The 22,340-nt window shown below is 57.0% G+C and overlaps 1 protein-coding gene across 3 annotated transcripts in view; it reads right to left on the reverse strand.

The window, feature by feature from the left end:
- PDE2A (phosphodiesterase 2A) overlaps window positions 1-22,340 on the reverse strand; it is a 94,217-nt gene that overhangs the window by 48,901 nt on the left and 22,976 nt on the right. For 2 of the 3 annotated variants that reach the window (XM_043906488.1, XM_043906480.1), the window contains exon 2: window positions 17,826-17,901. In XM_043906488.1, the coding sequence (XP_043762423.1) occupies window positions 17,826-17,901 (76 nt within the window). Of the gene's footprint in view, window positions 1-7,240; window positions 7,303-17,825; window positions 18,019-22,340 lie in introns of those variants that run through there. The other variant, XM_043906497.1, reaches the window with a different exon arrangement.

Here is a 22,340-nt window from a genome sequence, read left to right on the forward strand (position 1 = left end):
CACACATCCTCTCTGCATCCCTTCACAGCCAAAGGTCTCCAGAGGACTGACTATGCTCTGTCTTCACCACCATTCACCACCTGCCCAGGCCATCTGGCTTCCGGCCCCACCCTGTCACCTACAGGGTTTTTGTCTGGCTCAGTTGAGCACAAGGCCCAGCCCAGCACCATCTCCCTGTTCCCACCTTACCTGACGGCTTGGCAGCATCTCACCCCATTGACTCTCTCCCACTCCCTGACTTCCAACTTCACCCCATCTGGTCTCCTCCACCTCCCTGGCCGCGCCTGCTCTGTCTCACTGCAGCTCTTCACCTCAGGGTTCAGTCCTCAGTCCTCACCTCTTCTCTCCCTATGTCTCTCCCCAGGTCATCCCAGCCAGGTCTGTGGTTTAATAACCCGCTGGCTTGCAAATATATCCCCAGCCTGGCCTTAGCTGCCCATAACCTGGATGTTTGACTTACTTCTGAAACAGGTCTGTCAATTTCTGTCTCCTTGTCCTCTCCCACTCCATGCCTTTCCCAGTAACATTGCCACCAACCATCCCTTGGTTCTTCAAATCAGAAACCTGGGAGCCATTCTCCTTTTTTCCTTCTGGTTCATCAGCAAGTTCTGTCATTTCTACCTGCAAATATCTCCAAAGTTTGTTCATTTCTCTCCAACTCTTCTGCCCTCCCCTTAACCCAGGCACCACCATCTCCAGCCTGGGTGGCTACAATAGCCTTCAACTCTCTGCCTACCTCCTCTCAGCCCCTCCAACTGGTTCCCCCTCATACACTCTGCAACAATAGACGCTTTCAAAACCATAAATTAGACCGTGTCACTTCCCTGCCTGAACCCAGCAGGGTCTTCCCATGACAGCATTTTACACAGGGTTGTGGGCTAGCAGCTCACACTGTCACAAGCATTACAGGATTGCATAGTATCACACACTGGTTTTCACACACGATGTCACTCTGTGTTACACCCTTGCTTGCACACTCAGCCTCCCTGTATGCCCGGGGCCCACATTAACAGTTCAGTGTCAGACACTTGAGACCCCAAACTCAGGACCACACTTTTTACTGCACAGTGTCACTCATCCGTGTTTACATATTTGATCCTCACAGCGTCACACTTAGCATCACTTAGCATCACACAATCAATATCACAGGGTCACACCATCAGCAGCACGTCCACTGTCTCACACAGTCCTGGGCAAGTGCTGGCACACATTTGGTATCACTATTTTGGCGGCAGGCATTTGGTGTGTGTCATCTGGTGTCACACTCGGTGACTCACCCACTCTCCACACAGTATCCCATGATTTCACAAAGTCAGGGTCACACAGCAGAACCCCTGCTGCCCCACTGTCAGGGTCTCAGTGTCACCCTCGGCATCACCCTGGGGCCCACAAGCTGCCCCCACCCCCACCCCACCAGGTCCCGTGGCCAGAGCTGCTGCCCCATGTCAAGGCTGTTTCCTGTTGTTGTGCTCAGAGTCCTCAGCCACTGCCTGTTCCTTCAAGGATTTCCTGTTGTCAGGGCCCCCGTCAGGGATACACAGCCTAAAGCCCAAGAGTTGCACCCCCCATCCCGCCCTGGCAGGGACCTGGGGCCCCTCTAACTGCCTCCATCCTTGCTGGGCTCGTGTGGGATTCCCCCGCACCCCATTCAATCAGCTTGGCTCCCACGTGTGCCTGGGCTTGTCCTAAATCACTGAAAGGTGACCTCTGGGCCCTGCCTCACCCTCCGGGGGCCCAGACCTGTGTTTCCCAGGAAGGGGACTCTTGGGCAGCCTGGACACAGCTGTCTGGACTGTCTGAGCGGCTTGGAACAAGACCTTCGCTGATCTGTGGGGCTCAGCCTGAAGCTGCTGGGAGCCAGAGCAGAAGGACAGGCTCCTGGGCGGGGGAGGGCAAAGGGTTAGGGGGTTAGGGAGTCAGGGAAGACTTCCCAGAGGAAGCCAGCTGAGAGCTGGGACATACAAGGAAGTGGAAGAAACGGCATCCCAGGTGGGGTCAACAGACAGGAGCAAAGGCTTGGAGGCAGGAACCGGAGGAGACGGGTTGACAGGGATGAAAATAGGAACGTGACAGAGGCGAGGTTATGCGGCGGCTTCTCTCCTATCAGCTGCCTCCTCTCTCTGCGCGCCACTGGCATTCAGACTCCAGCAGGGCACACCCTTCCTGGCTCAGCCTTTGGGGGCCCCACAGATTGCCCCCCAAGGCCACCAAGCCCCCTCACCTCCTGCCCCAGGCCAGCCCGCAGGAAGGACAGGCGGAGGCCAGCGCACGCTCCCCACACGGCCAGAGATAAATATTTCCCGGGAAACGGAACTTGTTCTCTCTGTGTTTACAGCCAAGGGCCAGGCAGGGTGGTGGGGGAGGGGCCAGCCAGAGGAGCCTCCAGCCCCGGGGCCACAGCATCTGGCCCAGCATCGGCCTTGACCTACTGTCTGCCTCGGAGCCAGTCCCCACCTCCTCTGAGCCTCCATTTCAAGCGCTTGAGGGGACCACCCGGGGCCTTGGCCAGCCCACAAGTCTGGCCCAGGCTCAGCTGTGTCTTTCCTGGGTGTAAACACCTGGTGCTTGATGCCTGCCCCTGCAGACTAGGCTTCTCCAACGGCAGGACTTGCATCTGCCCATCTCTGCCTCGTCCTTGGTCAGTCAGGGATGTGGACAGATGGATGGACAGACAGATAGACAGGCTGGGGTGGCAGCTGAGATCGCCTCCCTGGCCCAGGTCCCTGCACACCCTGGGCCTGTGCAGCCCGACAGGTGGGCGCAGACAGATGGCAGGGCCTGGGGGCCCCCGTGGACACCAGATGCTACGGCCAACTTGTTGGCAGTGGCTTCCTGCGGTCCATGGGGCAGCTTTGAGGCCACTTGCTCCTGACGTGCGGAATCCAGGAGGAGGCTGGCAGGCCTCCCAGCCCGAAGCAGTCCTTTAAGAATCTTAAATACGAGCATGGGAAGAGCTGCCTGCAGTGGCCCGTCCAGCCTCACCCCAACGCTCCCGGCACAGTAACCTGGGCTCCACGGACATGTCGGCCTTCTCCCCTGCAGACCCAGGGGCATCCTACCCACATGCCCTTGCACAAGCTGCTCCTCTCACCCCCGAAGCCTTTCCCAACCCCCACAGCAATTCTACTCGACAGCACCACCCTGGCTCGTGCCCCTGACTATGGCTAGCCCACCACCAGGGCCCACTTATTCACCATTGCTGGCCTCAGCCTCACTCTAGACTCGGAGATCAAGCATTCCTCAGACCAGCACCCAAGGGTGAAAAGGTTTTTGGAGCTGGGTTCTCAGCACGGAGCCAGCCTCCTGCAGCCCCCTGTAAGTCCTTGCTCCAGGCTCTGCTGTGTGTCTGGTCCCCGTCCTGTTGCCCTCAGAGGGTCCTCTCAGAAGCCAGCGATGTGGACCTCCCTGACTATCCAGCTGATCTCTGGTCATTAATCACTGACTTTACCCCTCCTTATCCTTCAAAGTTCCAAGGTGTCCCCTCCAGGAAGTCTGCACCCAATACAGCAATACAGTTCTTAGAACTACTTCATACTCATCTCATAGCCATTCTTTTTGGATCAAGAAGCATTTATTGGGCACCTACTACATACCAGGCCTATGCCAGGCCCCACATGAGCCCAGGAGAGACAAAGAAGACTCAGTTCTTCGTTCCTACCAGCCAGAAACTTACAACTACATGGGAAAGGATATATAACCACATGGTATATCAAGTTGTCTGACTGTAAGTTCAGGGAAGCTTGGAGGTGTGAGTGCCCAGGAGGGGTTGGGGAGGCCAACTTGACCTGAGGTGGAGGGAGCAATCTGAGAGGACTTAACAAAGGAGGTGGCATCTAATCTGGGGCTTGAAACAGGAGCATGTGTGTGCCTGCGTGCTGAGTTGCTTCAGTCTTGTTCAACTCTTCGCGACCCTGTGGGCTGTAGCCCACCAGGCTCCACTGTCCATGGGATTCTCCAGGCAAGAATACTGGAGTGGGTTGCCATGCTCTTTTCCAGGGGATCTTCTCAACCCAGGGATCAAACCTGAGTCTCATATCTCCTGCATTGGCAGGTGGATTCTTTACCACTAGCACCAAAAGGAGTAGGTAGAGGAAAAAGGGAAAGGTATTCCAGAGAGAGGGGTTAGTGAGAACAAAGTCAGGGGAGATCGGCAAGAGCAGGTGTCCCGGAAGTGAGCATCGCCATGTCTGGGGGCAAGGGGTGGACATGAGGGGGTCCAGCAGGTACAGCTGGCAATGCCATGGCCAAGGTGTGGTCTTTCCTTATCCAGTGGGAAGCCATAGAGGAGCCAGTGCTGGGCAGAGCACTAGGGCGCTTGGTGTGGATACCCGTGCGCTTGTTCGCATCTGCCTCTTCCCAGTCCCTGCCCCTTCCCAGTCCCTGCCCCAGCTGGGTTTCCTAACCCTCGTCTGGGCCCTGACAGCCAGCACAGAAGCACAGAGACGGCATTCGCCCCGAGTGCTCAGCTCACTGCTTGAACTGCCTCAGCCCTGACATCCAGAGAGAGTAACGGCCCTGGCGCTGAAGGAGGATTCCAGATGGTGCCTGAAGAGCCCCTCCTCCAAGCCGGCCAGCTGGCACTGGGGCCAGGGAGCCATCCGAAGAAGGTGTGCTGAACAGACACCCGTTGGGAGGGCATGGGAGCCGGCAGTCCTGCTCTCGTGGCTGTTGTGCTGCCAGCGGCAGGAGAATGAGCTGTGCCCACCCAGCCCCATGGGGCACCTGGTCTCACAAAGCAGAGCCATCTAGACCTGGCTGCAAGGATCTCACCCTTGAGGGAAGCAGAGAGGCTGCCAACTCCCTCCAGGGAGCCTCTGTGGGCCAGGCCTGGGGCAGGCGCCTCACACATACTATCTTTGTAACTTCTCCCAACAGACCTGCTGTGATTATTATGTCCAATAATAGTGATTATGTCCAGTGATGGTGAAGCTTCTTATCCCCTTTTGACAGGTGAGGGGAATTGATGCTCAGGTTGGTTAAGGGACTGGCCCAAGGTCACACCCCTAGGAAGTAGTGAAGCTGGTATTGAACTCATGCCCACCTGACCCCATGGTCTGTCCACTGGATAAGTGCATTCACCACCCCAGGTTCCACCCTCATAGGAGGCTCCTCATCAGTCTCCCATCCCTCTTTCCCTCCAGCGGTCCCAATAGTTTGAGCCACACCCTAGGGTTCCTACTCTGTCCAGTCCTAGCCTTTCTGTGTTAGGGGGTCCCCAGGGAGAGCAACCTGTCTCTTTCCAGCAGGGCTGAGCATGGGCCTGGGCACTCGGGAAGGGGTGCTAAGTGAACCCAGAAACACAGCAGGTGCTGCTCAGAGGCCAGGCAGACACCTGCCATCTCCGTGATGGGTGTGGGACTAGGGGGAAAGAACTGAGACCCCGGGGGGCTCATAGCCCATATCTTCGGGCTGAGAGAGGGGGCAGCGGGACCCAGGCGAAGGAAAGGCAGCAGGAACAAATGGGGATGATCGGGGGAAGCCTCGTGGGGAGGGTGAGGAAGGAGGCAGAACTTGAACTTGCAGGGAGCAGGGCCAAGGGCCAAGGGCAAGGGGGCTGTACACAGAGAAAGAAACGAAAAGCCTGGGCCCGGCTCCTGCCCTTGCAGCCCCGCTCCCATTGCCCAGGATGGGCTCAGATTCTCCAAAGCCCTCTCCCCTCTCCGCTTCCTGGGAGGATGACAAATCCAGTCTTTCCTGGCGGGTGGCAGCGGTTGCAGAGACACTGCTGGCTCCCAGGAACACCATCTGTCCCAGCTCCCGGGGGAGCCCCCACCCCACGGGGAATGCCACGGCCAGAAATAAATTAATAATGATTCTCCAGGTCCCCCCTCTCTCCCTCGCCTAGCACCCAGCTGCAGGCACATCCTCAGGGCTGGGCTCCGTGTCCCAGCAGTGAGCCCATGCTGACACCGCTGGGCACCAGGCCCCGCACGGGCATCTTTGGCCATCTCACCCAAGGGCAGGGAGAGAGCCAGGGTTGAATATGTGATATAGGTCCACTTTCAGTTCTGCCTCTGATTCACTCCCTGTGTGACCTCGCTGGGCCTCAGCTTCCCCTAAGTAGAAGAATCACAGCCCCTGCCTTCCAGGGAGGTCATGGGGATTAAAGAGGGAAGTGGATCTACAGCTCCTGGCCCAGAGGAGGGGCTGATACAGCCACAGTCTCCCCTTCCTCTCAGCCAGGCCCCCGGGGCACAGGGGAGGCTCATCAAAGGCTCTCTGATCTCACACACACCCCTCCTCTGTGCCAACCTTCACCAACCCCAACCCACCCCATTGTGACTCAGGATCCCATGGACACTTGACAGTTCTTATGAGGCCCCCCCAAAGGCATGGTTAGGGACTGAGATGGCACCCCTCATCTCAAAGGAAAGGTGCTCCCTGAGCCCTCCTCAGGCACCGTTTGGAGGGTGGTGGGAGACTCAGGAATGAACAAGGCACATTCCTAGGCTCAGGGTGCTCACAGTTCAGAGGGGGAGACATCCCAGTCACAAGATGGAGAAAATAGGGTGCTAAAGGCACAGGCAGCAGAATGTCCCAGCAGCTGACGGCCAAAGCAGGAGAGCTCGGAGGAGGGAGCGTGAAAGGCAGGGAGGGCTTCCTGGAGGAGGCGAGGCTAGAGCTGAGCCCAGAAGGATTTGGGAAGCTGAAGGGGGAAGAGGCCAGCCGGAGTGGTGCTAGGGAGGCAGGAGTGAATGAAGGGCGAACTGTGACCTGGCTGAGGCTGCAGAGGGAGCCGGGGAGGGGGAGCAGGGAGAATTTTTAAGCTGAAAAGTGACAAGTTCAGGTTTGTGAGTTAGATGTTTCTGGCAGTCACTTGGAGAAGGGGGGCACCTGAGAGGAGACAGCCAGTGAGCCATCCAGGGGAAAGGTGACCTGTCCCAGACCAGGGTAGGCAGTGGGAGAGCTGGAGAGGAGTTCACCAGATACTCAGAGCAGAGAATCAACAGTGAATTGTTGGGTGATGGTGGGGAGGATGAGGGAGGAGCCCCAGTGACACCCAGGTGACTCCGGAGGAGGGTGAATCCTCATGGGGAGGGAACTCTGGGCAGGAATAGGGAGGGAGAGGTGGTCTTGGTCTGGGGTGACCCTAAGCCAGAGGGGGTGGGGCTGGGATTCAGCTCCAGCCTCCCAGTCCTCCCAGGGGTGGGGGTAGCGCTCAGACTGGCCCCCAGCCTGCGCCCCCCACCCCCCACCCCGAAGCCCACCCCAGTCCGCCCTCCCTCCGCTGAGCTCTCACCTGCAGTGTGTCGTCTCCACTCCCCGGGGGCACTGGCTCCTGTGCAAGGAGGTCCCGGCTGGCTGCAGAGACAAGAAAGCCAGGGGCTGAGGCCGGCCAGGCCCTCCCCCGTCTCCCCAGGCTGCCCCTCCACCAGCCCCCAGCAGACCCAGGACCTCCTATCTTCCACAGGCGGCCTCCTCCAGGGAGCCTTGCCTGATGGCCCCTGCTTCCCATGGGCGCGTCTGACTCTGGTGTGTTCTCAGTCCTTCAACTCTGAGAATAGAGCCACTCTTTCCTTCAGCCTGGGGCTCCTCAAGGGTGGACATGACCACGCTGTTACCCCTCCTGAGGTCCCCTATGCTTCTGCTTCTCTCCTTCTCTCCGCTGTCTGAGCCTCAGCTTCCCGTCTATAAAATGGGGTTCATATTGTCCAGCTCACAGCCACTGGGCTGGGCTCCCAGCTGGGGTTGCTGGGAAGTGAATGGAATCATACATGTGAGTCCTCAAGCCCAGCACAGTGCACAGACGTCTGGGCTCCAATCGGACCCCCAACCTGCATCCTATCAGCTCTATCCCACAGCTCCTCATGGCCTGGAAGACACACCAGGACCTGCTCACTCATTCGTGGGAGCCCACCACCCCGGTGGGCATCCAGAATCGGATCCACGCTGGGAGGTGCTGCCCAGGGGCCGGCTGTCCCTCCCCACCCCCACCCACAAGCGCACCCAGGCATCGGACAGGCACAGGCAGCGGGATATTCTGAGCCTGGCTTCGTTCCCGTCAGCTGCTGGCCGCCATGCCCGCCTGGCGCGAGCGCAGGGGCTGATTTGATTTGGCAGCTTGGCAAGCGTGTGGTGGGGAGGGGGGGCGGGTGGGGATGAGACACCCATCCCTGCTAGGAAATAAACAGCCTCGGGCACTCAGCGAGCTGGTGGGGAGGGCACGAGTCAGCGCGGGGTGGGGGCAGGGGACAGTTCTGGGTCTTCTGCCTGGTGCTCTTTTCATCTCACTGAGGCTCTGGACACCTGCTGGAATCTGCGGTTCTCCTTGGGTCACCCTCGGGGTGACAGCAGCTGCACCTGGTGTGTGGATGCTTGTGGAGGGGGGGCTCTGGCAGAGTGTCTGCTTGCCCCACGTGTCCCTGTGTCCTGTGGGGTCTCCCTCCTCGGCAGTGCCTTCAGCTGGGCCCGAGTGTTGCCAAGGATGCCTGGGTCTAGGGGCAGAGGGGGTGATGGTCTAGACGGCGCCATCTCTCAGGGTGACTGTGGCTCCATGGCTGGGCCTCGATGGGGGACTGACTGTAGCCCAGGGGGTGACAAGGTCGCCCATGTGCCTGAGTCTACTGCAGGGCCTCATGTGCGTTGGCTCGGCCTGTTCCTTCCCTCTGTGTGATGACCCCGCTAACCCAGCCATGTCCGGCAGAGGAAATGACGCGGGCCAAGATAAGTGTCTGACCTAAGGGCCCATCCCTTTGTCCACAAGCCTAAGCCTTCTTTTCCACCCTGGCCTCTGATGGTCCACCCACCGCCACCACTGAGTTGCCCTGGGACAGCCCCCTCCCCCACCTGAGAAGACGCAGTGCTAGTTTCACTCAATTTGAACTGCACCCCAGATTCTCCACCACTCCCTGGAGAGGCTCCTGCCCTACACCCTCTGGTTCCGCGTCACCCAGCTCAAGCACACGGAAGGTGGACAGGACTGGGGGTGGGAGTCTCAGCTAGGCATTCACAGTGCCTCCATAATCCTCCTCCAAATTTCATGTTTATCACCTTTCTACTCAGAGCGGTCCAGCTCACCCCTGCCTGAGGCCCCAGGAGTCTACACCATCCTGTTAATATGCTGCTGCCACCTTGGGGATCAGGACTCCACAGCTTTCCAATTAGAGAGCTGCTGCTGGGTCAGGAGCTCTGATGCTGTGACCTCTGCACTGAGAGGGAGGGGGAGGGGGACAGTCAGACCAGGACCCTAGTCCTTAGGGACCCAGAGGCCAGGGCTGTGCCCCAGACATCGGCCAGGAGGTCAGGGTAGGGTGGAGCCTACTTTGGGAAAGACGCAATGTCTCATCTGTCACCGCCTCCCCATTGTCCCACCGTCCTCTGGGGACCTCAGGACTCTCCCCACCCAGCCACAGGAAGCTGAGCCCCTCCTGGAGACAGAAGGAGGGAACACTGAAGGAGGGGCTCCAGGGCCAGAGGGAGACTCAGCCATGCCCTTGGGGTCATACAGGAGGAACCTAGGCTCAACAGAACTCAGTTATCACAAAGGGACTGGTGGGAAAGGGACTCTGCAGAGAAGTCCCCGGGGGCTTCCTGGAGGAGGTGTGCAGTGCCTCACAGGAAGAGAAACTAGGTTCCAGGACAGCCTCCTAACTACATGACAGAGGTTTGCCCCTGGGACTTATATACAGTTGCAAGTGTCTGTGTGTCCATGTGTGCATGGGTGTGCACCCCAGTCATAGAGTCCTAGGCTCTGGTCTGTGTCCCATGGGCAGTGTCTGCCCAAGGTAGGGGTCTGCCAGGCAGCAGAGAAGAGGGCAAAGGAAAAGAAGGGAGAACAGCTCAGAGCTGAGGAGAGAAGCCTGTCGGGTTAGCCATGACACAGGCAGTCCTGAAACCCTAGATGCTTGACGCCAAGACTGTGCCTCCATGACCTGGGCTCCACTGTAGCCTACTGAGTAACCTCGGACAGGACCCTCCCCTCTCTGAGCTACCGTCCTCACCTGAGGAATAAAAGGGGCGGACCTGATGATCTCCTAGGGCCCTTCCAAGTCTAACAGTCTTCTGGAGAGACTGACATACAAAGATGGCCAGAGACAGAAACTCATAGGGATGGGGACAGAGCCCAGGGAGAAGTAGAGGAGAGTGAGGGGTGCGGCAGCAGGAAGACGAGGGAGGAGAACCCCAGGGCAGGCGCCTGTGGGTCAGGCAGCTGGGGAGGGATTCCCTGCTGGGGACCCTAGCCTCACGGCCAAGACAGGCTGTGGTAGACCATGTAGCCTAATAGATGCAGCGAGCAATTATCGCCACCCCACCCGCCTCCTGGCCTGTGGGAGGAGAAAGATGGCGGGTGACAGACAAAGGCCCTCTCCCCCGACCCAAGTCCGGCCTGTAATTTCAGGCCCTGCTGTGCTGTGTGATGGGTCTGGGTCCCAGCCTCTGTCACTGAATCTGTGAACACACCAAGCTGGGTCTTGGTCGGCGGTACTGGTGGGCTCTGAGGGACCCGGCCAGGGCAGGCTGGAGGTTCTTTCCCCACCTCTGGTGTGGGTGCTGAGACTGTGCACAACCCAAGAGGCAACGAGCTGCCGGACCAACGAGCTGGCCTTGTGCTGGGCTGGTGGCCTGAGCCCCCATCAGTCATTAGCCCTTCAGGCCCCCTAGCCTGAGACCTCCCTTCCTTAAGTCCTTCTCACAGCCACCCCCAGGGCACAAACAGGGCCCTCCCTCCTTAGCCTGTCCTCAAGGGGTGCTGATGGGTCCCTAACCAATGCCCACACTGCCCCTCTAGCTGCTTGGCTTCTGCCCCAGTCGGAGGCCCTTTGTACTTGAGCCTCACAGGCAGAGCTTCGTGCATTCCCATGTCTGTGTCCAGGAAGTGTTCATGTCCTGTTTTCCCCCTCAGGCCGGGGCTGCCAGGGAAGGAGGGGGTGGGGGTGAGCAGGCCTCTCCTTCCTCCACTGTGGACATTTCTCCCACAGGCTTTAGGGATTGGGAGGAAAGGGCACTCCTCTCTCTAACATAGTCTGAAATGATTAGGGACAGAGGGATGAAGGAAATGACCCCTTACCCTGCAAGCTTAGGGAGTGGTGGATCTCGCATGAGTAGGTACACCAGTTCTGCTGGTGCAGGAGAAGCTGTCTGTGCAACCCAGGCTGAGAGGGTCTCCTTCCCCACTAACTGCCAACCCCGCCCCTCTTCCACTCCCTGCCTGGGGGTGGGGGCCGCCCCTGGCCCCAAGCTGTCTCCATTACTTCTTGCTATGTTTTTAATAACTGAACATCAACATTAACGAAGCAGGTGGTTGCAGCTCTTCCCAGAAACCCCATTTAGAATCATTGAATCATCAAATCCTAGAATCTCAGAATCACAGAAAGTCTGCCTCTTCGGCTCCTAGAGTCTCAGCATCTTAAAGTCACAGAATGTCAGAACCACACAGCCAGGCATCCACACAGCCCTGGTTGGGAGCTGAGAGCCATGAAAAGCTGGAACCCCACAAACTGACAATGCTGGATGCTCCTGAGAGCTCATCTCACCTGACTTCCTTTTTTTTCAGGTGAGAAAATGCAGCCTAAAAAGTGGTGCTATGCAAGATCATCGGACAGTAGGAGCCAAGCAATGCCCAATCCTGAGATTGTAAGATGGGACCTCAACATCTGGTCTTCCAGAAATGGTGCAACTTTTACATTAGGAAATACAGATATTCAAGTTGGAGTAATGCTATTCTTTTAGCTTTGCTCACACCTCCTGGCTCCCAGCCCCCAGCCCCCCACCCCCCACCCCTGTCCCATCCTCCCTCCCCCGCTTCCTGCCCTGCCCCTACTGGGTCCTAAAGCGGGCACCTCTTCTCTCTGACCCCTCACCCTTGGTTCTTGAAACTCCCTTACCATCTCCCCTCCCCAAAATGGGTGGAGTTCAAGGGGTCAAGTCCCTCAAGGTGAGGGACAGGAAAAGCAAAACGCCTGCTGAAGGAAACCACCAGTCAGAGAGCAGGCTTCCCAGCGGAGGTGCCAGGCTTCCCAGCGGAGGTGCCCTGAAGGAGAGGCCAGAAGGTCCTAGACCATCCCCTACCCCACCCCGGGGCGGGTGTCCGGCCACACCAGAGCAGTAGCTTCAAGGGAGCGGGATCCAAAGGGGTGGGAAGCAGTGAAGGCATACAGTTGATATTAGAACCATCACGGATGTATGCTTAGCATTTTCATAAATTTACATTTTAACTCATTTTTGAATGTACTCATATATTTTTGAATTTGAATTTTATTAAATGCTACATTTTACAGATTGTTTTAATTTTTGAATGCTGAATACTCTTTGCTCAGGGCAGATCCCAAGTCCCCACACTACAGACAAGGATGTGGCAACCCCCAGCGGAATCTAGGTCTCCTGGTCTCCGTTTAGCCTCAAACCTCCTAACCTGGGAAGCCATCCTGAGACCTTCTGCTCCATAGAAGGCCCTGACACGGGCCCAGGCATGTGTTCTCAAACCTTGTCTTCCCTCTCGGCCACCCAGACCCCATGGTGGCTCTCTCTCTTCTCTCCTAGAGCTGACCAGCTTCCTCCTCCCCCTCCGCCCCTCTGTCCCCTCCCCTCCAACTCAGGCTTTTCCCTGTTCAGCTTCTTCACCCCACATCTGAAGGAACTGCCCCAGCCTCCCACCTCACCGCTTCTATGAGCTCCCCAGCCCTGGCCCAGGGAACTTTGGAGCAGTCACTGTCCTGCTTTCAACTCTTCTCCTAGTGCCTAGGTCCCTCTGGAGAAAGTCCAAATTCCTTGACATGGCATAAAAGTCCTGCACAATTTGGCCCCTGCCAGCCTCACCAGCCTCATCTTCTGATGCTTCAGCAGCACCCCTCCCCCCAGCCATCCCATCACTCAGCCACTCTGACAGTCCAGCACCCAGCTCCACAGAACGCTTCCCTCCCTCTGTCTGTCACCAGCAAGCCTTCACATTCGCGATTCTCTCCTTCTCCCTGTCCAGAACTTTCTCCTGGCTCATCCCTCAGCTCCCACTTTAGATATACTTCCTCCTGGAAGCTCCCCAACTTGCCTTCCCTGCAACTTTGGGCTGAATTAGGGGCCCCTGCCCTGTCCCACCATGGCCCCCAAGTTTCTCTCCAGAGTTGCCCTCCCCACACAACCTATCAGCATTCATCTTTGTCTGTGCCCCTCCATCACCCCATCACCTGACCACCATTGGCCCTGGTACCTGGGTCTGTCCACCTGCCAAGAGGCAGATGCCTTGTTGCTCAGACTTAGGGCAATGTGTGGCTGAAGTTTAAGGTCTACACTGTGTTCTCTCTACCTACTGTCTCTGTTGGGCACATAGTACGTGCTCTATAAAGGCCTGGCAGTACACAGTTGTGGCATGGACAGGGAGGGCTGGGATAGTCAGAGGAAGTGAGAGTCCCTGGGCTGGGCTGGGGACTTCCTGGAGGAAGCATCTGGGACAATACTCCACGTGTCAGCCCTAAGACAGCAATTGAGGACAGGCCACACAGGAAGTCACCAGCCCAGCCTTAGGACCATCAGAGCAAACCATCAAAGTGAGGCCAGAGTCTGCAATGAGCCAGATTCAGTGACTAGAGCTCAGGACAAGGCCACTGGAAGAAGGGGATGGTGGCGCATTCAGGGAAGACTTCCTGGAGGAGAGAATACTTCTGGCTGGTTCGGGGCAAGGGAGAAGGTGGAGATGAAGCAAATTGGAGACAGAGATGTGAAAGAGAAAGCTCTGTTCCGTCTTGTCCTTTATCCCTTAGAGGAAAGGGAGGTGGGAGTCAGATGGGCAGGAAGACAGACAGAAGGCCAAGGCGGCATGGTGATAACATCAATGCTGACCCATGGCCAGGGCGGGTATGGATGGCTGGGGCTGGCAGGGAACAGGTCCCCAGCTGTGGTTGGGAAACGTTTCCTGTCTCCTTGCCAGGGGGGTCATTAATAATCATTTACCCGCCACAGGCAGCCCGGAGGCCAGCCAGGGAGCAGCATGGTGCTGGGGCCAGAGCCCAGCCTGGCAGCCAGAGAGCTGTATTCTAGGACCAGCCATGCCACCTTGCTGTGAAACCTGCACAAGTCACCTGACCTCTCGGTCTCTGGCAACACTGGGCAAAGGAAGGTCTTAAGAGGAGGCTCCCTAAAGACCTCCCCACTCTAGGCCTCAGTTTCCCTAGATGGCAGCGGGGCTGCCAACCCCACAGGGGATTGGGACCTCTGATAATCAGTATGAGCATCTGGACTATGCTAAGCCCAGGTCAGGACACATGGGAAGGGCAGATCCCGCCCAGCCTCTGAAGAGCTCATGTTCTAGTGGGAGCCAGACCCCAACACCATGGGATGCCTGCCTGCAGCACATCAAGTGCACATCAGGCGTGGGAAAACACAGAAAGAGGGCCATCTGCCCAAGGCTGGAGGGGCTGAGAGTGTGGATGGGCCACAAAGACGGGGTTCCTTAGACACAGAAAGTGGGAATCCCATGAGGCCTGTTTGGTCACTGTTATACGCCCAGCACTTAACACCGTGCCTGCCTGTGGCCTAGCAGGTACTCAATAAATGCTTTCAGACAATGGAATGAGCTCATCTGTTAAAGGAGACATTTGTGAAAGGAGCTTGGAATCTGGAAAGAGCTGCCTAAAGCTGATGATGAAGATAATGACAATGATGATTCTGGCCAAAGACAATCAGGATGGGCCAGACGTGAAAACTTGAGAAGGGAGGAGGCCCAGACATGGCCACCTGAAGTCAGACAGTGTTGCTTGGGAATGTTTAACAGCCTTCAAGATCCCTCTCTTCCGATTGGGCCAGAATCTTCCTCAACCTCAGGCTGTATTTCTCTACATCCCCTCCAGGGCTCAGCTCAAGCTCACTCACTTCAGAGAACCTTCTGGAATGTGGTGCTGAGGCAGTGGCCCTGAGCCCCTTCCCCTGACTGACTCTGATGGTCTCTGTGGCTCCCAACCACCAGGAGTCCTGTCTTTTCGTGTTCTTGAGTCCCTTTTGGAAAGCTGCCCACTAAGGTCTCCCCATAGCTTTCTCTGGAGAGTATGACCTGGATCCTCCTACTGGGTCCATCAAATGTGAAGGTCCCAAAAGGTGTGATCAGGCCTCCTTTTTAAGATTAAAGCCCTGGGCAGACAGAAACTATCCCCTCATCAGATGTGGGATCAATATGAGTGGAGATTGGTTGAGGTCTTCTTGGTTGTCTCCCAGCCCAGGAAGCCTCTCCGGGCACCACACAGAGAAGGGAAGAGGACCAGCCAGCCTACAGAAGAGGGAACAGGGCTGCTCAGCACCCTGGAGATGACGTGAGCAGGAAGGGCACTGGGCCATGCTTGGGACTGAGACCTCATGGTTGGCAAACCCGCCCAACTCCAAGCCCAGCCCCAGCTGCTCTTATGTCAAGAAGGCACCACGGGGGATACCACCCAGGCCTCAGTACCTGTGCCTGAACCCCCACCCTCTGCAGAGCACTGTGAGCTGGTAGTGAAACACAGTGACCCCGAGACACGTGCATCCTCTCTCCACCCCTTCCAATCCTGGCCCCAAACACGAGACAGGCTAAGAGGAAAAGAACAAAGGTTCCCAGACCTCGACATCACCCGCCGCCCGCCTGTCCAGCGCCTGCTCGACCGGAAACCCAAGACAAAGGCCCCGGTGAAAGCGAGGAGGATGAAGGGCAAAGGGTAAAGGCAGCCTGGCTTGGGCATCTCTGGGGACCTAACTGGGAGGAAAGCAAGGACAGGATGGCAGTCAAGCCCTCCTCACACACACACATTTTTGGGACACCTGCTGTATTCTGCCCACTTGAACATCACACACCGTGTTCTTCACCCCAAACACCTTATACACACACTCCCTCACCTGCTGCAGCACCCTCCACAGGCCTCCACACTGCCTCACCCCCACACATACCCTTGCTCCCTGGACACCCTTCATACATAAACAGCTCATAGGGAGAAAAGATCACATAATCCACATCACATGGAAAAGTCATCCAGCTCACACACCCACGCTTCACACCACACTCACTCAACCTCCCACACGCACCTCTCACACCCTATACTCACCTCTCCAAGCACACACACATCCAATTAAATTCAATACACACACACCACCAGACACAGACACACCCTGCATAACTAATGTGCATACCTAATGTCACATCAAAATATCACATGTTTATGGGCACACACAGCTCCTTAGCACAGACAGTCCTGCCTGCACACTGCCTCCTCCCCACATACACTTGTGGGTGCACACACACACATACACTTAGTCAACAAGTCTTTGCCTTGGACCCCTGGGCCCTGGCCACTGCACTCTTTCCTACCCAGAGTTGTACCAACAACCATCACATAGACATATGACACTCAAACACCAACACACATGTCCCCATATATTTCCTGACCAACTCCAGGATGTAACTTGGTGACTCGAAGCCAGTCACCTTGGCTGCAAACACACTCACACATTCACAGCGACCCTCTCCCCACCCCCTTCAAGTAAGACATCCAGTAAAACCTTTCATCGGGGCCCAGCAGTGGCTTTTCCTAATTACATACAACAGTTTATAACATACATACACACAGTCCCCTGTGTAAGTGGCCCCTACAACTACTCCACCCCATGAAGACAGACACACACCATGTACACATAAGTTCCCCACACATGCAACAGTCATATGAACAGCTACCACTCCACACGTACAACTCAGCCTCCCCAGCTGCACGTGCCATGCAATGCCATATACTCATCGTTCATGTGAACCCCAGTGCCCCACTGCACCATCCCCACCCGCCTTAAATCCCTGGGCACCACCCAAGGGCTGCGTGCTCCATGTTTAGCCCCTTCTACCAGCACCCACACCATGACAACATGGGGAGTGGTGGAGGCTCTGGGGACACTGGCCTGGCATTCTGAGCCAGTCCCCTCACCACCCAAAATCAGAGGCTGACATAAGGGGGACGATGACCACATGGAAAGGCCCTAGAACAAAGATAGAAACCTGGAGAAATTGGAGGAGTGATGGGCAGACCGAGAGAGGTGGGCACATGGGCAAGAGAGACCAAACAGGAGAGAAACAGAGGGGCAGAGAGAGAGAGGATGCCCAGAAAGACTCAGAGAAGCCAGAAAAGAAACCAGAGAATAAATTGGAGCCAACATACCCAGAGAGAAACAAGAGGAGAGGGTGAGACAAGCCAGAAAAGACTGAGATCTCTTATAGAGGAGGGAGGAGGGGAAAGCAGGAACAGAGTGGGAGGGGGATCCTGCAGAGAAGGAGAGAGAAACCGAGATGGAAAGGGCATTTAGACTCAGGGGTGGGGTCTCATGTGAGGACTGAGTCCAGATGTTTGAGTAGGAACCTGGATGGGGGCATAGATGAGGCTGTGGAGTAGGGGCTCAGGGGCGTGAGGTGAGGCTCCAGCTCTGAGGTGGGGTCCTGGCTGAGAGTTGGGATTCAGGTGTTCTGGCTGTATCTGGAATCTGAAATTATATTGGGGGTCCAGGGATATGGGCAGGGGTTCTCTACTATTATGGGAATCAGGGGGTTCCAGGCTCCAGCAGAATTCTTGGGTGTGCCAGGGGGTCCCACTGTGGATTGGGAGCTCAGTGCTTGGGGTGGAGTCCCAGATCTGAAACCGGCTCAGAGTCTGGCATGAGGTTTTGAACTGTGAACTGGGCATTCAAGGTCTCTGGGTATGGGCTGCAGTTCCAGCACAGAAGTGGGACTCAAACTGGGGCGGGGGGTGGGGGTGGGGGTTTCATCACCCTAGGAGGTTTGAGGAGCAGGGTGGACCATGGGGCCGGCGACAGCACGCTCAGCGGAGGACCGGGCCGGGAGCTCACCCAGCACTCGGTTCCCCTCGAGACCAGAGCGGGCCCCCGCTCCCTACCTGCAGGCTGTCGGCGCATGGCTGCGGCGGCGGCGGCGGCGGCTCGTCCGGCTTGAGGAAGACCTGCTGGCCCCGCCTGAAGAATTGGACAACAGCGATGAGGATGTGGTGCAGCACCAGGACCATGCTCGCAGCCGCCCGCCCGCCCGCCGGCCCGGCCGCTGCGCTCGGTCGGCGCGTCCGCGACAGCTTCGCCGGGTCCGCGCGAGTGTCCGCGCCCGGCCCCGCCCCCGAACCGCCCACTTCCCGCCCCTCGACCGCCAGGCCCCGCCCCGAACCGCCCACGTCCCCGCCCCTCGACCGCCCCGGCCCCGCCCATCTCCGCGCATCCGTGGACGGCACCTCTCAGCTTGTCCGATCTTCGGACCCCCATCAGAGCCCCCCACCAGCTGTCACTTCCATTATCTCTCCGCTTTCAAGATTCTTCCGGCTGGTCCGCTCCTGGGATCCCCCGCCAGGTAGCCGGCTTTCCGCCTTTGCTCCCTTCTCCTGCTCCTCCTCCACTCCTTTCACTACCTCTCAGGAGTCGCTTCTCTGAGCCCCTTTCCTGTCTGATCACATCCTCTCCCCCTCCACTTACTTATAAAGTCCTGGAGCCGGGCCACAGCCCGAAGGCAGAGAGACCAGTGCAGTGAGGGAGTGGAGGGCGGTCCGCTAGAGGAGATAGAAGGGAAGGGACCACTGGCACGACACACGGGATCCTGGGCTTGCTCTTCTTCCAGGAAAAAGAGGGAAATCAGGGGAAATTTTAGAGGTCGCTCGGAGTCGGACAAGCTCTAGGAGCAGTAGCAAATCTGGGAGGGAGACACGTGCGCACCGACACGCTAGCGCACAGATAGGCGCACCATTCCTGAATCGAGGGTAGGAGCACTGGGCCCCCAGCACTGGGCAGGTAGGTCTGCGCGGGTGTTCCCGCAAGCCGGAGAGGGTGCAGGCCCCAGGGCCACACAGTCCACGGTTCCGCGGTTGGACTTGCGAGCTCGGAGCGCAGTTCTCCGCAGAGCGGCTTCTGTGCTCAGGCGCCTGCGGCAGCCGTGACGCTCCTGCGCCCTCTGCTGTCCCATCGCGGCGGCGCGGCCCGGCCCGATTTGCCATCTGCGCGGGGTGTTGTGTGTTGGGGAGGGGAGGGGGGGCGGGTGCGGGGTTTCGAGGGGGAAGGGGTCACCTGGGCCAACTCCCTGCCTGGACCCACCCCGTTCCTAGCCTCCGCTTGGCAAGAGGACGGCTGAGGCGGTGGGACGTGTCTGGACTGGAGGGTGTTCTTGGGTCTCTCTTCGCCTTTGCCAGCTAGCTGCTTAACTGCATGACCTTGGTCAGATCCCCTCCCCAGTTGGTTTCTGGGCTTCAGTTTTCCCATCTCTTTCACAAGACTGCCAGGAAAATCAACCCCACAATGGTGGGCAGGCAGCCAGAGTCCCCTGACAGCCCTTGCTGTGGTCTGACCTGAATCCTTCCCACTGCACTGCAGTCCCCTCTTTCTGCAACTCTCCCCTTATCCCCCACCCTCCTGGCCCCTCTTGGAGGGTGACTCAGTGAACCCCCAGCTTCCCAGCTCCCCACCTTACTGGGCTGATTCATCTGGGTCCTTTCTCCCTGGGGAGTGATTTCCTCAAGGTTGAGTAATTGAACCCAGTCCTGGACACAGTCCAGGCACCAGGCACACAGGCTGGGCAGAGCCCCGGCTGTGCCACCAGCTCAGGGGGAGCCAAGAGTTCTCCCACCTCTCTTTCTGTGGCCCAGCTCTGGACATGCCTCTTCCCCTGCTCACACACCTTCATTGACTCCCTGCTGGCAGCACAGTAAAGCCCAAACCCTCAGCCTGACATGGCAGACCCTCTATAACTTAGACCCAACTTGTTGTTTCGGCTTTGACCCTCTCACCACCATTTCTTAAATTTATGCTGCCTTCTCTATTCAGCTGGGTGACTGACTCATTCTCACCTTCAGGCCTTCACTCAACCACCCCAACCCCAGTGCCCTCTGGGCCTGCTTATCTTTCAGGGGCTGGTTGGATGCCCACCTCCTCCAGTAGGCCTTCCCTGGATGCTACCTTAGTCCTCTGGGTCCCCCTTCTTGCATCTTTCCTAGGAGTCATGTCTAGGGGCATAGGAAGGGATGGGGAACTCCTTTGTCACAAAGTAATCCAGGCCAAGTCAGTGTTTTTTTACTGCATCTTCAGACTGGGGGCAACTTGTCCTACTTATTAATGCTATAGAAAATATTACATGGGCTAAGATGTGCAAAGGTTCTGACCAAGAACCAAGAAGGGAGGCCTTCTCTTTTTTTGGCCTCAGCGTCTTGCTCTGTTAAGGGGGTGACCAATGTAAGGGCTATTATAAGTACTAAGTCTGAAACCACTACACAAATCTCTTGGTAAATCCTGAGCATCTATTATCAACTCAAGCCTGGGCTCCAGACAGTGCAGGTAGGACAAGGTATCCAGGAGACACCTGATACAGCCACAGGCCAGAGCTATTTGTTCTTCAGGAGAGGATATCTCAGACTCTAGAGTCAAGGGCCAACCCTGGCCTTGCACAGCCAGCATCTCTTGGGCTTTAACATTTGCTGAGTACTTACTCTGTGCCTCATAGTTTGTCTTCTCAACAGTACTAGAAGGCAGGACCCATTATTAGTCACATTTAACAGATAAGGAAAACTGAGGCACAGAGAGACTAAGTAACTTGCCCACAGTCACAGAGTTAATAAGTAGTAGAGCCAAAAGTCAAACCTAGGCCATCTGGCTCCAATCTGTGCTTTATATTCATGCTGTCTCTTAAGGAAAGGCATGAGAGAAAATCTAATTTTCCCAGCTCTCCTATTGTCCCCAGGAATGCAGTCAGGGTCCTATAGTCCCAGGCCCTGAGCCCTATGCCCACCTCTGCCACAAGGAAGTTCAGTTTTAGGGGTGCCTAACCCAGACCCGCAGCCACCTCTTTTCATCTCCCCACCTTACAGGTCACACTAAGCTGTCCAGGGGCCCAGCTACTTCAGACTGGGTATTTTAGGACAAGGTTTCTCAGCTGAGAGCCTGTCAGTCTCAGTACTGGGCCTCTCAACCTCAGGCCCTGTCCAAGAACCAGCCTGTCTCTGTTCCTAATAATGACCCCTCTCTGGACACTGCACTTCCTCACCTGGGTCTGAAGAGCAGACTTTCCTACTTGCCGTCTCTCCATTTCTGTGATGTCAGCAGACCCTTAATAGACCCCAAATCTGCTCCCATCCCCCATGACCATGTGTCCGGCTTCCAGGAGCCCATCTGTGCCCCTGACATGCATCTATCCTCTGGTTGCTGAATGTGGTCAGACTCCTGGAAGCCCCAGGTTCAAGCTGAGTCCTGTCCGAAGTGCTGCGTGACCTCAGGCAGGGCTCTGGCCCTGTGAAGTTTGGCCTGGTTCTCTCTGAGGACTCGGGCAGTTCAGGTGGAGGAAGGCAGTGTCCAGGGAGGCCTAGCCAGCAGAAGGCAGCTCTCTGGGGCAGGCAGGCCTGCCCGGTCATGCTAGGCCCAAGGACTGTGAGCAAGGGCCAGATCCCAACAGGGGGGCTTCTCAGGAGGCAGTGTGCGAGGCTGTTTTTCTGTGACTGGAGGTGGAGCCCATGGACTTAAAGGGAGCTCCACCACCCCAGGGGCCCTGCCAGGGTACAATCTGAGAGGCATCTTGGAGGAACTGACTTCCCTGCGGGTTGTGCATCCAGTTAGAGCCCGCCCTCAGTGTTTCAGCCCAGAGAGGGCACACCCTGGTGAGCCACCCTTGGTCAGCCCTGGTGCGTGCACACAGGGTGTGCGTGCACACAGGCTGTGAGCATGATGTGGTGAGGGCAGAAGAGGCAGAGTACAGGTTTGTAACTTTGTATCTGTATGTCTCATGTGCAGTGCTTCCATGGTAGAGCCGAACTCCTGTATGTGTACAGAGATGTGTATCTACAGAAACATGCATATATGTGTGTGCAGACAGGTATGTGTGCACAGGTATGAGTGTGTATGAACACATGCAAGTATATATGTACAGTTTTGTGTGTGCACAAGTGTCCATATATGGCCCATAGATGCATTCATGTACAAATGTATGTGCAAATGTGTGAGTCTGTGTGTACTCAAATTCATACTTAACAGAGGTGCTGCTCATGTCCACTAGCCCAGGTCAGCTGTGGGTGTTCACAGGCACGGGCTCCAGATATGGGGGTGACCCCTACAGAGAAAGGATCTGGCCACAGGCAGGTGCTGGGGACAGTGTGGATCTGGGTTCAGAGTAGGCAGGGCCGGCTCCCAGAGCCCCCACAGCAGCTCTGAGTGGGAAAGAACACAGGCTGAGTGAACCCGGGCTCAAGGGACAAGGGGTGGGGGGGTGGTCAACCACAGGTCTCATCCATCCCCATGTTATTTGCATACACATTTGTCTTCTCTGCAGCAGATGGCCAGCTCCATAACCTTAGAGGGGGAAGGGAGCCTGGAGGATTCTAGTCTAGACTAGTCCAGGACCTGCCAACTCACAAATGGGCTGAAGTCCAGGGGACTCA

The sequence above is a fragment of the Cervus elaphus genome, chromosome 1 (genome assembly GCF_910594005.1).
Source record: "Cervus elaphus chromosome 1, mCerEla1.1, whole genome shotgun sequence".
NCBI classification, from domain to species: Eukaryota; Metazoa; Chordata; class Mammalia; order Artiodactyla; family Cervidae; genus Cervus; species Cervus elaphus.